Below are 14,752 nucleotides of genomic sequence, written 5' to 3'. Positions count from 1 at the left end.
GACATGGGTTCGTGAAGCACAGCCACTACGATTAACATGGACACTTTGCGTGAATGATTTTCTCTGCTCGAACTATTGCAACGACAGCGGCTGCAAGACTAGTCTCGCACTGGTGCGGACCCTCTGGATACGAATTAAGCGACACCGCCTGAAACCTCTTGCTGGACCTCCCATGTTCTCAAGAAGGTGCAAGCGAGAAAGCATTAGCGGTGAGTTTCAGAAGAACAGATAAGGAGAAGTGCGTGTTATTTCATTCTATAGTGGCGAACAACCGACCCCACAGCAAACATGCGTCGATTTCATTGCCGCAGAAAGCGCAGGAGACGCAGGGACCACAGCTTCCAGCGATTTCCACACGGATACAGCTTGGGCGTTCCGAGCTGCTTTTCTTCTCTTATATTCAATTTTCTGAGGGAGATCGGTTTTTCGGAAAAGTCACCGAAGGACTGAAGGAGTATACCTGCTTTGACATGCTGTAGTCTCTGCGTAATTTTAACGGCAGAATAGGTTTGGAGCTTGGAATTAATAAGTAGTTCTTTTTTTGCAAACACTGGTCTTACTACTTAGGTCTTGATGTTTATTATGCGCTGCACTTTTTGGGGCGAACACAGATGGAAGGAAACACACTGACAGAACGGACCGCGCTCCCTCCTGCCAGTGTTTGTTTTTTTTTTCTTTGTTCGCCCCGTAAAGTATAGCGCGTAAAAATCATCACGCACAACCTACTAGGCCCAGTCCTTGCCCACTTATATCTTGTCTCTGCGCAGGATTTTTCTGATGGAATGTTGGTTCCTTATGACCCTATGAACCAGTCAAGGGAAGAGGCAACAGTGGCTGCGTTACTTAAAGAGTGTTTTAGAAATATGCACAAGTATGTGCTGGATTTAGCCGTTCGCTTGGTTAGCATACTAGTAAAGTTCCCGCTGCTGACGGCTGCAGGGCCAGTAATACGTAATTTGTAAGCAAGGAAGTTCCAGTATGTCCCATTGAACGGAGCGTGTGCTTTGTCATGCACGCATAATTTTTAGCGACGTTTTGTACATTTTCTTGCTCTTTACAGCAGGCACACTTTTTTACTATGTGCATGTTTCTATTCCAATCGCCACGTTGACACCTGTCTATGAAAAAAAAAGCATTAAATAATAGACTGAGTAGAACCAACTTTTTTTAAAAGCGAAGACAACATCTCACTGCTGGCGGGATACTGGCAATGAAACAATGCCGGCGTTTACGCACGAAACTGTTTGGAATTTACTAAGCGCGGCGATGTTCGAAAATTTGGGGGAAATTTCAATCCAAGCGTTCCTCCTGACAAACGCATGCCGTGCTTAGCAATAACAGCGCCCCCGCTGCACATGAAACGCAGCATGTTTTGCAGTCGGCCAGTGAGCGTAAGCTCGACATTTTCTGACTGCTTGCACTGATAATGTTTTTCGTTCTTTCTGCGCGATGAAAAAATCCCGTTCATATTCATGTTTGTCGCGATTTACACGCCCGGCCATGATGCATTCAGGCCCCACGACTGATTTCTGCACGAACGGAGCGAAAAACGACGGTGACAGCACCAGTGTCGAGACTTGCTTTCAATTTTTCCTAAGAAATTTTCGCAATTAATAAGTTTTTTTTATTGCGTTATGCACACTTCCCGCCGATTTTTGCTCCTCTCACAATCCTAGGTGCACTGTAGGGCATCAATGATTTCTTTTAGCTCTCATAGGTGTTATACCTGTTTGGCTGTATAGTCAGACGTGTTTTTCTTTTTTATTCAGTGATTATTCATTATTTCCTTATTTGTTTGTTTATCCACGAACCCACCGTGCTGAAGGTATTATGGCAGGGGTGCAGGAAACACAAGAAAAACACTATTGAGACATGCACTTTCACAACACAGACAAGAAAGCATCATTTCATGTAACCCACAACATGTCTTCATAATCTAGGCCATTTCCTTATGGTCTTCAAAAGGAGGGACATCCCGACCAATTCTGTTCTTTCATAGCGCATTCAGGCAGCTTAAAATCATGGTCAGACCGAATAGATTTGCAAAAAGGCTGATACACCTTTTTTTAGCATTGAGTCCCTACAGGTAAATAGTAAACAGTGTCAAAAAACTTTATGCGTAGTAGTTTTTCGCCGCTTGTGAATCTATTCTCAGTGCTTCTTACGGCCGCGCCGGCCATAAATACAAATCTCCTGTGTACAGGACGATGTTAGCGCACGTAAATTTACGCAATGTGGTCCAAATTCACCTGGAGCACTGTCCGTGTCCGTGTGTCACATAGTCCGTGTGTCTCTTCGGGACGCCAAACCCGATGATTTACATTATTTTATTTACCTGGTGGGAAGAAATCCCTTTACTCACAAGAATAAAAGCACCTCTTCTATGCAAGTTTGTCCCATTTGTTATATCTGAACCAATCTGAGTATACTTCATCAGCAACTTCCTTAGCTAACCATGAATCGGTGATCAGAATAGCAGAAGGCTTAACATTATTAAAGAGTCTTCCAAATTCATTACTATTCTTTTCAATGTCTCGGCAGTTAAATACGAGAAAGAAAACCACCGCTGCATTAGGCTGGTTCTGTCACGTGACAGGTGCTATCACACTTTATTACCACCGTACACGTACTTCTCCCTAGTTGTGAACATTATCGCACCCGAGATTGACCTTGTTGACAATGTTTTTCTAAATTTCGATAAATTTCATAAGCGTGTACTTTTTGCGTACCCCTTCGTATGAAATGCTAACTTTTCTTTCTTTTAATTAATTAGTTCGCCGTAAAAGCTGCTTCTCAGTCTAGAAAACGAAACTCCCTAGCAAAGGACAATCCCTGTAAGACCTGGACAGGCCCATCCTGTGAGCACTCTTCATGTTTACCAATTAAGCACTCAAGTTCGATTTACGGGCATAGGGTACGTATTTTTCCGATCCGACATTTCTCTCACTGAGATCGTATTTGTTGCACCATGGAAGAGCATATCGCAAAGCTTCTTTTGGATGTCCAAATGACCAAACTTCTCCATCACTGAACCCAGCATCCGCGGCAACTCTTTTCACCGTTTCTTGCATTCATCATCTGCGCTGTCGATTTGGTCAGGACTCGACATTCTTGATTGTAGTGACGTGACACGTACGCTGAAGTCGTCAACGGCGAGTTTACTATTAACTTCAGTCAGTTCATTAGCATTAGGCTTCACCTTTATGATACTTTGTTCGATCTAGGAGCCTCAGCAAAATCTCTAAACTTGATATCCTCGAGCTAAGCTCGATGTAAAAGTATAAAAGTTGCAGCAAAATATATAACTAATACAAGGCAGTAAACGAAAGCCGCGACGCGTGCAATCTTTGAGCTGCGAGTGAGTTCTAAGGCAAGCAAGTAACACCGGGGTAGAACCGGCAAAACAATATGCGAGAAAGGTCGAACCAAGCTAGGGTTACTGACCTGAAAAAGCAGCATTCCTTTTGTCATGTGGATTCCGCATTCCTTTAGGCCACCGACCGATCCTGGTATTTGCAGGCGGATGATAAGATGGTCACTGCGCCTGGTTCATAGACCGGCACCTGTCATCCGTCGAAGCCAGGAGACACTCCTTGATGATGAACAGCCTTTGTCAGCAGGTGATGCAATGTCGTTCTCAGTTCTGTCGGCGCACGCCCTAGGCCCAAAACTGTGAATTCGCAATTGACAATGCACATGTACCACCACCAACGCTAAAACACTGCCTCGAGGAAGAGATGCCATTGACCTGGAAAAATTTAATAAAAAATTGAAGAGGACACTTAAGCTCCGCATTCATTACATGACACGAGAAGGTAATGGGTTTAATTAATGATCAAGTATGCACAATTGGTCATTCCCGACTTTACATTCATAGATCCCTATCAGTCATCATACCGCTACTGCTGTTGTGGTGCAGCGATTAAGCGATGCGCCACTACTGCAATGCGATGGCAGGTGCAGCGACCTTTGCTTTTAGTGCGACCCAGGTTGCTATTCCTGAGCGACCGATAATTAAATTAACTGCCACCTGCCACTGCGGTGAGCGTGAACACAATCCGGTGGGCAGATTATGATTACGCCACAAGGTCACGTGACCTAGGTTGCTCACCTGGTTGCTTCTTCGGAGATTTTTCACTCACAACGCCCACAACGACGACCCAGTTTCTGCAAAACAGGAGCTTTAGCGTTATGGCGTTAAAACTTCACAGCATGGTTAGCTTTGTTTAACGAGATATCCACCCACTGCAGCGCGAAGTCATCTCCCACGTCTCTCCAATTAACCCTGTCCTTTGTCAGCTACGCCCACGCTATGCCTGCAAACTTCTTAATCTCATCCGCCCCCCTAACATTCTGCCGCCTCCTGCTACGCTTGCTTTCTCTTGGAATCCACTCTGTTACCCTTAAGGACCAGCGGTTCTCTTGCCTTCACATTACATGTCCTGCCAAAACCTATTTCTTCCTCTTGATTTCCACAAGGATATCATTAACCCGTGTTTGTTCGCTTACCCATTCTGTCCGCTTCCTGCCTCTTACGTTGCAACTATCATTTTTCTTTCCATAGCTCGCTGCGTTGTCCTTGACTCTAGCTGAACCCTTTTCGATAGCCTCCACGTTTCTGCCCCAAAAGTGAGTGCTGGTAAGATACAGTTGTTGCACACTGTCTTGACGGATATTGGTAGCCTCCACCCCATTCTTATTCTTCTAGTTATTTCCCTCTCATGATCCGGTTCAGCTGTCACTACCTTTACAACGTCCAGGCTCTCGCTACCAATTGTGAACTGCTGTTCCCTTGCTGGACTGTTGAACATTACTTTTGTTTTCTGCATGTTAATTATAATACCCACCTTTTTTTTCTGCCTGTCTAACTCATTGATCACGCTTTATAGTTCATCTTCTATAAGCGAATCGCAGGTTATTTAGGTATTCTTCGTTAACTCCTATCCCCAACTGTTCCTAATTCACGCCTCGGAATACCTTCTGTAAAAAGGCGGTCAACACCATTGGTGAGATCGTGTCTCCCTGCCTGACGCCCTTCCTTAGTGGAATTTTTTCGCTGACTTTAAAGGAGTATTGTAGATATGCAGCTTCTATAGACATCTTCCAGTACTTTCACATAATGCTCTTCTACACCCCGGTTGCACAATTCCTGCATGGTTGCAGATGTTTCCATGGAGTCAAATGCTTTCTCGTAATCAATAAAGGCTATATATAGGGTGCGGTTATATTCTGCGCACTTCTCTCTCATCTGATTGATAGTCTGAATATGATCTATTGTGAAATATCTTTGACGAAAGCCTGCCTGATCCTTTGGTTGCTTGAAGTCCAAGGTTTCCCTCACTCTATTAGCGATTACGTTAGTAAATACTTTGTAGGCAGTGCACAGTATACTTATCGGCCTGTAGTTTTTCAAATCTTTGGCGTCTCCTTTCATATAAATTAAGATAATATTAGTGTTCTTTCAAGCTTCTGGTGCAGTCCAGGTCATAGGCCCAGGCTAGGCGTTGCATATAAAGAGTGGATAGTTTTTCTGGCACAATCTCCCCTCCGTCCTTAAACAGATCTGCTGTTTCCTGACGCTCACCAGTTGCTTTTCCCCTTTGCATTGCTCCTAAGGTTCTCTTTACTGCCTCTTTCTTTACTGGCGGGATGACGCATTGATGTTCGTCAGTGTCTCCCTTAATAACGTTCTGATTACATTGGCTACTGTTTAGATTAGTGTGGAAATCTTCGGCTACTTTATCTTTCATATCCATATTGCTTATGACGCTGCCATCTTTGTCTCTTAACGCATACATATGGTTTTTTACCTATGCCTAGTTTCCTCTTCACTGCTTTTCGGCTACCTCCGTTCTTTAAAGCATGCTCGATTCTCTCCATACTAAACTTCCTTATGTCGGCGAACTTGCGCTTACTCCCACACCTAGTTCTCGTCTATCCGCTAATCTGCGATAGCGTTGTGGCCTGTGAACTTAGCGTTGTGGCCTGTGAATAGGCACCTGTGATGTTATAAATTAAGCAAGCGGCTCAATTTTTTTTATTTTTAAGTAGCTTAATTCAATTTGTGCAATGAGCAATCTAGGTTATGATGCGATTCGCCGAACCCTCACAATGTTGTTTACACCGAAAAGAGGAGTGCTTTGGCAACCGGAAAGTGTGTGAGCAGGACAAGTCGGTGTGTCTGGCATTTCACAGGTTAACAAAAACTTTTGAGCAGTCAGTGGCGGAAGCAGAGTGATGGCAATTCCAGTATGTAAAAAAGGTATATGATTCAGGCAGTGTTTGATTTATCAACTCAAATCCAAAGTTTTACGTCTTTTCACTCTGAACATTAATGCGACAAGAACACATGCGACAATGGGCTCTATGCATTTTCCCTATGTCCACCTGATTAGCAAGTTTCCGTGTTAATGAAGCATAGAAGCATTGAAAAAGTTTTGTCCCCAGAAAAATTGCCCATAATTTGAGTCCACATTAACGAGGCCTGTACAAACGAGGCATGAGTATACATGAAATTATGGTTAATTTTTCAGTTTAGATGATGACAAAAGAATTATTATTTCGTTATTTAGATAATTAAGTGACTACATAAATACATATCTCTGAAACTACATGAAATATTATTAAAAGGATGTGCTGTATGGAACAGTAGTTTGTTGGTTGAAGAACAATGATTGGCATTAACTGACACCGCTTTTAAACAGCAGACTGCAAAATGAGCCCTCTGTAGTTGGTAAAATTACGTTAGGAACAAAAACGACGGGAAACAATGCCACTGCACAAAGTAGCAATTCTTGCTCTGTCGTCTTCGTCCCATCGCGTGCTTTCGACGTACCAACTTGCCACTAGTTCACCCGACAGTAAACTCGAATCACGCTCTGCGCAATTTACAGAAAGCAACAACAAAACAGGAAGCAAGGTGTATGAATATCAAGTGTATGCTGTGCATATAGTTTCCTGCCTCATCATAGCTTGGCCCCTGTACGTTTCTTACGCGTCATCATACAGCACTTTTGGCAATATTTGTGCCAGTGGCACATGCTGCAAGTAACCAAACGCATTTCTTACTCTTGCCTTGCTAGATTGTTTTGGCCCATTAAGTCATTTGAATGTCTTTTCTGAGTTCAGATTAAATCCCTTTTGTTCTGCGCACTTTGCTATTTTATTTCCTACTAGCCAAGTTCGCCGCTAACAGGCGAACAAATTACATGATATATAGCTCATTTCTACATCGTCCACATAAACAGTAGGATACAGATTAGGGTAGAACGTTCTTGAGTGAATTCATTTTGACGGCGAAAAGAGTGCAGCTAAGAACTGCGCCTTGAGGGACACTATTCTCTTGTGTACTATGCTTAGATAAGGAATTTCCTACCAGGACCTTGAACGTCCGTTAAGCCATAACTCTGAATGGTGTTCAGCATATTCCCCGAGACCCCAAAGACGAACAGATCACGGATGATACCATAGCACCATGTGGTATCGTATGCTTTTTCTAGATCAAAGAAAACAGATGAAAAGTGCTGTTAATGCACAAAAGCTTCCCTTATGTTAGATTCAGTGGGAACGAGCTGGTCAGTGGTTGACCAGCCAGCCCTAAATGAAGCATGGTATGGTGAAGAAGACCGCTGAATCCAAAAAATACACAAGGCAACAATTTATTTTTTCAGAGAGTTTACATAAACAGCTGGTTAGTGCGATTGGCCGCCGATAATCGCAGCGGAGTGTGACTTCTTAGAATTGTTTTAATACTGGCACAATAATCGCTTCTTTCGAGGTTTTGGGAAGATGTCCCGTAGTCCAAATATTATTAAACAGACACAAGACAGTTTCAAGAATTTCTTCATGCAGGTGCTGAAGCATTACATATGTGACCCTGTCATGGGGTGCTGCTGTTGAGCTACCACATGTGCCTAAGGCAACCGTAAACACTTGAAAATTTAATGGGCTGTTGTATCCTGTTATTGACGGTCTTTTCTGGTGAATAGGTTTCCGCTCCAAAGCTCGCTTATATCGCAAGGAGGAATCTGTATAAATCGCTTAGCTAATAGTGTATTCAAAGTGTTCTTTTCTGCATCTCCTTAGTGCTTCAATGTATCGTCAGCAGTGCTTACAAGAGGGATTGGATGTGCACTATATCCATTAAGTGCTTTTAGTATACTGTGCAATTTATGCGTATCTGTGTAAGAATTTACAGAGGAGGGAAACGACTGCCAACTTTCCCGTTTGGATGTATGTCTAGTACGCCTGCCATTTGTTTTAACTCGCTTAATGTTTATTAAGTTGTCAAAAGTAGGAAAATAGCGGAATTTTGACCATCAACTATTTTGGTCCTGACAATCTTCCTTGCACTGTGCGTTCCACTATGGTCCTAGTTTTTTTCCGCACTTTACCTGATGTCTGTGAAAAGGACATCTGTGCAGCATCTATAATGTGCAGTGTGATGAAGGACTGAGATTCATCTATACCTATGTTTGTAATTGATGAATAGGGCAACGCTGTGAGTTCCCAGAAATTCTTCCAATTAGCAATCTGTTCCTTAAACTTCCTAGGATTGATTGCTTTCGGGTTGATATCTTCTGTGTGTTTTAAAGGAATGGCAAAGTGGTCACTTCCATAGAGATAATCTATAATAGCCCACTCAGTAGCTGCCGAGAGTAATGCAGAGCCAATAGCAGTCTGTCACTGTGTGTGAGTTGTGTGCTACATTAAAGTATATTGGTTCTTTCATATTGATTACGCATAAGCCAGACGACAACAGGAATTTTTGGATTAGCGCTCCTCGAGAATCTGTTCCGATACGTCCCTGCAATGGGTGGCGTACGCTAAAATTGCAAACCAGCTGGAACGGCTCCGGGAGCTGGTCAGTAAGTTTTTCAATTTCGTCAGTTTGGACAGGCTATGATCTAGTGGGATGTATAGGGAACATGCGGTTACCGCTCAGCCAAAGATGAGGGCTCGTACTGCCTCTAAATCAGTAGCCAGTTCAAGACATTGAGATGGAATCGAATCCTGGACCCCAAAAGCAACACTACCTGATGAGTGGGCACTGCCTTGGGTGTCCTTCAGGTATACTAAATATTTTTAGAAAGTTTGTGTGTGCTGTATTTAAGTGCTATTCCTGCAAGAAAACTATGTTTGGTTGATATTGCGTGAGTGTTTCATATATGTCTTCTATATTCTTAAGTAGCCCTCGCCAGATCCAGTAGCTAATGCTCTCGACAGTCATACTTTTAGTGAGGAAGCGAAGATTAGTGGGAGTTATTTACACGTCGCCGTCTTTATCAGACGGCGTGACTGGCAGATGTCTTTTGGGTTTAAGGAGGTCTAAGAAACTCTGCCTTTCTTTGGGGGACTCCCCAGCGCCTCCGACGTTGAGAATCCCGGCGTCACCTCCATTGCGTCCGGTTGAGATGCGCAAGCAGATGTGAATTTGTCAAGAGGGAGGCACTCCCTCTCGTTTATCTGCGTTTTCAAAGAAGTCTGTGCCCCTCTGGGACATGAAAAGGTTGGCGCAGCCTGAGGCTGCTTGGGGTGGGGTGCTGAGATGGGCGCGCATCAGCGGTGCTCTATTGAATGCCCACCGTGATGAGACCGCCTCTGGCCCCCCGGCGTGCTGCGCTAGTGTAGAATCTTCCAGAGAGAAGAGCGAGCTTCTTCCGAGCTTCAGAAAGTGTTGTTTTCTGTTACCTTGATCTGAATTAATTTATTTTTGTTCTGGAATGCCTCACATGTTCGTGAGCACGCGGCGTGTGACCCGTGACAATTGGGACATTCTGCTTGAGCTGCAAAGCAGTTATCAGTTGGGTGCTCGTGGGCACCGCACATTGCACAAGTGAGTGTCCACTGCATGTTTCAGATCCGTGTCCATACATTTGGTAGTTGAAGGATCTTCTCGGGTTTGGGATATAGGGACTAACTTTACTGTGGAGGAATTCTGCTTTGAAAGCATCTGGTAGACGGGACGACTCAAATGTTAGGACGATAAGGGGTGTCACTACTTCTTCATGGTTTTTCCTTATGGTGAAGCGGCGAAGGGCAATGACACCTTGATCTCGGACGTCTTCCAGGTGATCAGACTGCTTCATGGATCTGACTGGCTTCTAATATGACACCTTGTACAGTGTTTAGATTCCGGTGGGGGTGATGGTCACCAGGAGATGAGCAAACTGCTCTTGCTTGACAAGGGTGTTAGGGTCATTTTTCTAGAACACTTCACATGAGTTTTTTTGCTTTGTGATTTTTTCCAATCATTTTGTCAAGTGTCCTAGCAATAACAAAAACAGACATTACAGCAACTGGCTAGTTGTCTACTAGAGATTGAATAACTAGGAAATCAGGAAAGCGGTCACAGTCATGTCGGGTATTTTTGAAGCTCTCTGCGGCGCGGTTGGTTTTCAAGGACCGATCAGGCTTTTTGAAAGAAGTACTCATGCAATATGGGTATGCTGACGGTTCCTAAAATGATGCCGGTGGTTCACTGTCTTGCTCTCAGGAAGATCCCGGAGCCCCCCGACTTGTAAACAGACGGCCGGAGCTTTACCATGGCCCTGACCGCCACCATTCATGGTTTCTACCCTTCAACTTAAAACCTAGCTACGGTGCTGATGAGAGCTTCAGTATCGGGGCTAAGGGTCCATGGTGGCGCCATGCATCACCTTGAGACTGAAGCCTTGCGGGGGCTTGCATAAGAGAATCACAAAGAAAAGTGAAATGTTCCACAAATTCGTCTGAAAACATGACGCTATTATGCTTGCCGAATACTAAAAAATATAAAAACAAACTCAATAAGGACTTCAAAGCGGCTAAAAAGAATTAACATACTCAAGAGTTTTCAGATTCAGATTCACTCAAGGATATTATTGCGTACAGTCGCTTATTTAACTAAGAAGGAAAAATCTAGGGACATAATTGAAATAACGACACCGAACGGTAAACTCAAGGACACTGAACTGCCTGACGCTATGAATATTGTGTAAAAATGGGCAATGGGAATTTTAATCTTAGTATTTTCCTGCGCACTGAGAGTATTTTCCAACCCAATCGTTCACATATTTCAAATCCTCTACATCTAAAATTATAATTTCCTATTACACTTACGGACATAAAGTATAATGTATCTGTGGGACATGATTACATAAGGGCACAACCACTCAAGTAACCGTCAGTATATATTTGTGAACTGCTGAGTTATATCATTAATCTCATGTTGGCGACCGGCATATTTCCAGAGGCGTTAAAAATAGCTAGAGTTACTCAGGTATGCAAAGGGGGGGATAGAAATGAAATGGTTCTTGTAAACCAGCGCAACAGCTCGAAGCCAAACAAGGAAGGGACAAAAAGGACGAGAAGTCTCTTCCTATTTTGGCTTCGAGCCGTTGCGCTGGTTTACAAGAACCATGTGTGACCAACATGCCCACCACTTTTCGTTGTACAGAAATGAAATGTCTAATTATCGACCTATATCTGTTTTTACAATTTTCTGTAAAATTTTTGAAGGTGCTAATAATCATAGATTGGTAGGTTTCTTTGAAAAATGCAACACTATTGACAGTTCCCAATACGGATTTATGAACAACAAGTCTGCAGAACAAGCTTTATTGGCAGTAGAGGAGAAAATTATTGAAAGTACAGAACAGCGAAGATATACGCTTGGACTCTTTCTATAGTTTAGTAAAGTCCTCAACTGTGTTCAAAATGAAGTTTTGTTGCAAGAATTAGAAACCTAAGGCATCCATGGCATTGCTTTAGAATTGCTGCGTATTTGTTGAAGTAGCAGAACTCAATACGTTCAGGTGAATAATGCGTATTCTACTGACAGTACTATCAGACAACGAGTACCTCGGGGTAAATATTAGGGACACTATTGTTCATCACTTTAATTAATGATATCTCCAAAATACAACAACCTCCACGTTTATTTATGTATGCGGTTGGCACAAATATTTTCTTTAGTGCCTGCTCCATGTTGGAGTCAGAGACAAGCGTATACTGTTACCTTAGGAAACTTCACATCTGACTACAAAATAGTAGCAACTTGAAACCTGATAAAAACTATCTTATCTCCAAACCCATAAATGTACCTATATTTCAGTCTGTCAATATAATATACGCCAATATAAGAACAAGTCGCGTTATTAATAAAAATTCTCTTGGCCTCTCACTCACTGCAAACCTCTCACAGGACCGTCATGTCTCCAAACTAACTATGTATTTATGTAAAACTGTTGGATGCCTAAGGTTGCATCATTAATACTTGTCTGGCTTAAACTTGCTATACATTGTGCTCTTTTCAATTGAAGGCTTTCTTGCTGCATTTTAATCTGGGGAACAACGACAAGAGGCACACTGAAAACTTCACTTGCTTCAAAAAAGAGCACTGCCGCCATTTGAACGATATTATGGAACACCAAAAATTTTTCCAACCCTACCACTTTTCAGAAAACATAGTCCGCTAAAAACTTGGTATGTTTACAACTTTCGCTTACTGCAGTATAAATACAAAAATCGATATATGACACCCTCAATGATTACACCGCAATGAGGTACCCCGATCGGAAAACGAAAAAACCTGTTCCAAGAACCCGTACAAACTACGGTAAACCGAGTTTGAGGTACCGCGTAGCCCCTCTGAATGTATTTAGTTTTCAAACTGAGTATAGCTTCTCTGTGAACTGTTCTAGAAAAAAAAATAAAATATATTTGGTTGATACTGACCCTAGTCTACCATGATCACTTATTAACATATTGTTGTACTTTGTCGCACATTTATCAGTATTCATTGCTGTCATTTTACCTTCTCTTTATATGTTCAGTTACTACTCTGGACGGTAGTTACAGCATTTCTTTAGTGTTTCCAGTACAATTGTTCCTCATAAGCTCTATATATATGCTCAATACTTGTATTGCTATACTTGCTTCCTGGCTCTTGTGTAAATGATCTCATTATCCCTTTTAAAATTCCTGCACTGTTGTGCAACCTTCCCCTCTTATGGGTATCGGAACCTCCTCAGGCCAACAGGCCTTTTGGTTGTCTCTTTCTGTTTTGGAAAAAAAAACACAGCATACTTCGACGCCTCGACATTTCCGGTTAAGACATGCTGAACTTTGTCATTTCCGGTTACATTACAATTTTATTACAAAAAAATGTTTTTGAGGAAAGGAAAGGGTGCAGTGGCTCTCACATTTCGACATCTCCGTAGACACCTCAACCGGGCCTTAAGGGAAAAGGTAGTTTCAGAAAGCCTGCAACTGAAGGTGCATATATGTGATCGGTCCGAACCTTTGTCGCAAGCTAGCCTCCAACTTAACTAAAACATGCAAACTATGTGCAAAGAGGAATGCTATGAGACCACCCGGAACGCTGCAAGACCAAAGGCTCAAAAATGTTTTGCGAATGTAGTCGGGAATACTACCGCAACATTGAGGTACACCAGTGTGCTATCACCGGGATTTCGCCTTTACCTTCATCAAATTTGAGCCTCATGGAGTCAATTAAACCTTACTGACGTTTTAGGTACGTAAGAGGTACCACTCCCTGTTGACAATTTGTGGACACGCTCTGCGGACAACTTCCGTTGAGGGATTTTCGTTCGCATGAACCATATACTCTTTTGAATCCCATAGTGTTACACTGAAGCTTCAGGACCAGTAAAAGTACTGAAAGACTCCTGCATTGCTTCTATATGTAGAAAATATTGCTACCTTACACGAGGACTTATGTGAAAGGCAGTTATTACCCACAAGGTTAAGTGACCACCTTTTTTCTTAAGAATATATTTAGACTGCGGATGACAATCATGATGGTAGCGCCGATGACAACAGTGGACGTAATCTTGCCGAATGGTAAGATAAGTAGCTGTCCCATTCCGTTCGCTTGTAGCCATGCTACAAACTTGAAAATGAAAATTGGTTTTTGGAGAAAGAAAATGGTGCATAATAGACTTCACGATTATGATTTCATACACAAAGTTTGAGCTAAAAACGGACAGCAGCGTTTAATACAGAATGCAATCAATAAATCAAACCATACTATTATATAGACCGCATTTCGATAGGTGCGAAATGTCAGTGCGCACGTGCAATAACATTTCAGCGCACGTAAAACAACCCCAGCATCCAGAAACTAATCCGCAGTCAGGAACCACGGCTTGACTCGTAGCCCACTGTGTTACGTCAGCACGCACAAATTAATTTACTATTGGATATTATCAATTTGAAAATGTACTGTTATGGTACCATGTACTAGAATACTATCGCTGCAGTAGAACGTCAAGTTGAGTGAGTTAGTCTACAGGCAGGTAAAGAAAATGTATTGTGTTGGGTTTTATGGCACATAGGCAACTGAGGCCATCATGCGCCAAGAACAAGGTATAGGAAAAGTCTTTTGTTGAATGTTACAGAAATATAAGAATCGTCCATGGTGTAGAAGCCCTCAAACCTTAATACTACCCAGTGAACACACAAAAGTTTAGAAATTGCTACTAGTGAAAGCTTTAAAGAGAGCTGGGTAACCTCAGCAGCTTTTCTTGGCTGCGCAAGGATATCGAGGCTCCCAACCAATCAAAATAAAAGCCTCAGCCTTCTTCTCAGGCATGAGAAAGTGGCTGGGGTGTACTAAAATCCAAACAAACTAGTGGGTAAAAAGTTTAGTCTCTTGAGAAATCCCGTTTCGTTAAGAAAGCTATAAACACACAAGATATCAACAATTGCACCACCTCATCAAAGCTGCGCGGGATGAAAAAGAATGTAT

General features: G+C 42.6%; 1 protein-coding gene across 1 annotated transcript in view; it reads right to left on the bottom strand.

Annotated features, from left to right (window-relative positions):
• Window positions 1–3,447: 3,447 nt before the first annotated feature.
• LOC144110644 (prolyl 3-hydroxylase 2-like) overlaps window positions 3,448–14,752 on the bottom strand; it is a 63,328-nt gene continuing 52,023 nt past the window's right edge. The window contains exon 3 of the mRNA XM_077643686.1: window positions 3,448–3,670. Coding sequence (XP_077499812.1) covers window positions 3,659–3,670 — 12 coding nt within the window. The 3' untranslated portion in view covers window positions 3,448–3,658. The remainder of the gene's footprint in view (window positions 3,671–14,752) is intronic.

This window comes from Amblyomma americanum, chromosome 11, assembly GCF_052857255.1.
Source record: "Amblyomma americanum isolate KBUSLIRL-KWMA chromosome 11, ASM5285725v1, whole genome shotgun sequence".
Lineage (NCBI taxonomy): Eukaryota > Metazoa > Arthropoda > Arachnida > Ixodida > Ixodidae > Amblyomma > Amblyomma americanum.
Note: the sequence above shows the minus strand (reverse complement) of the source record. Positions and strands in the feature narration are given on the sequence as shown.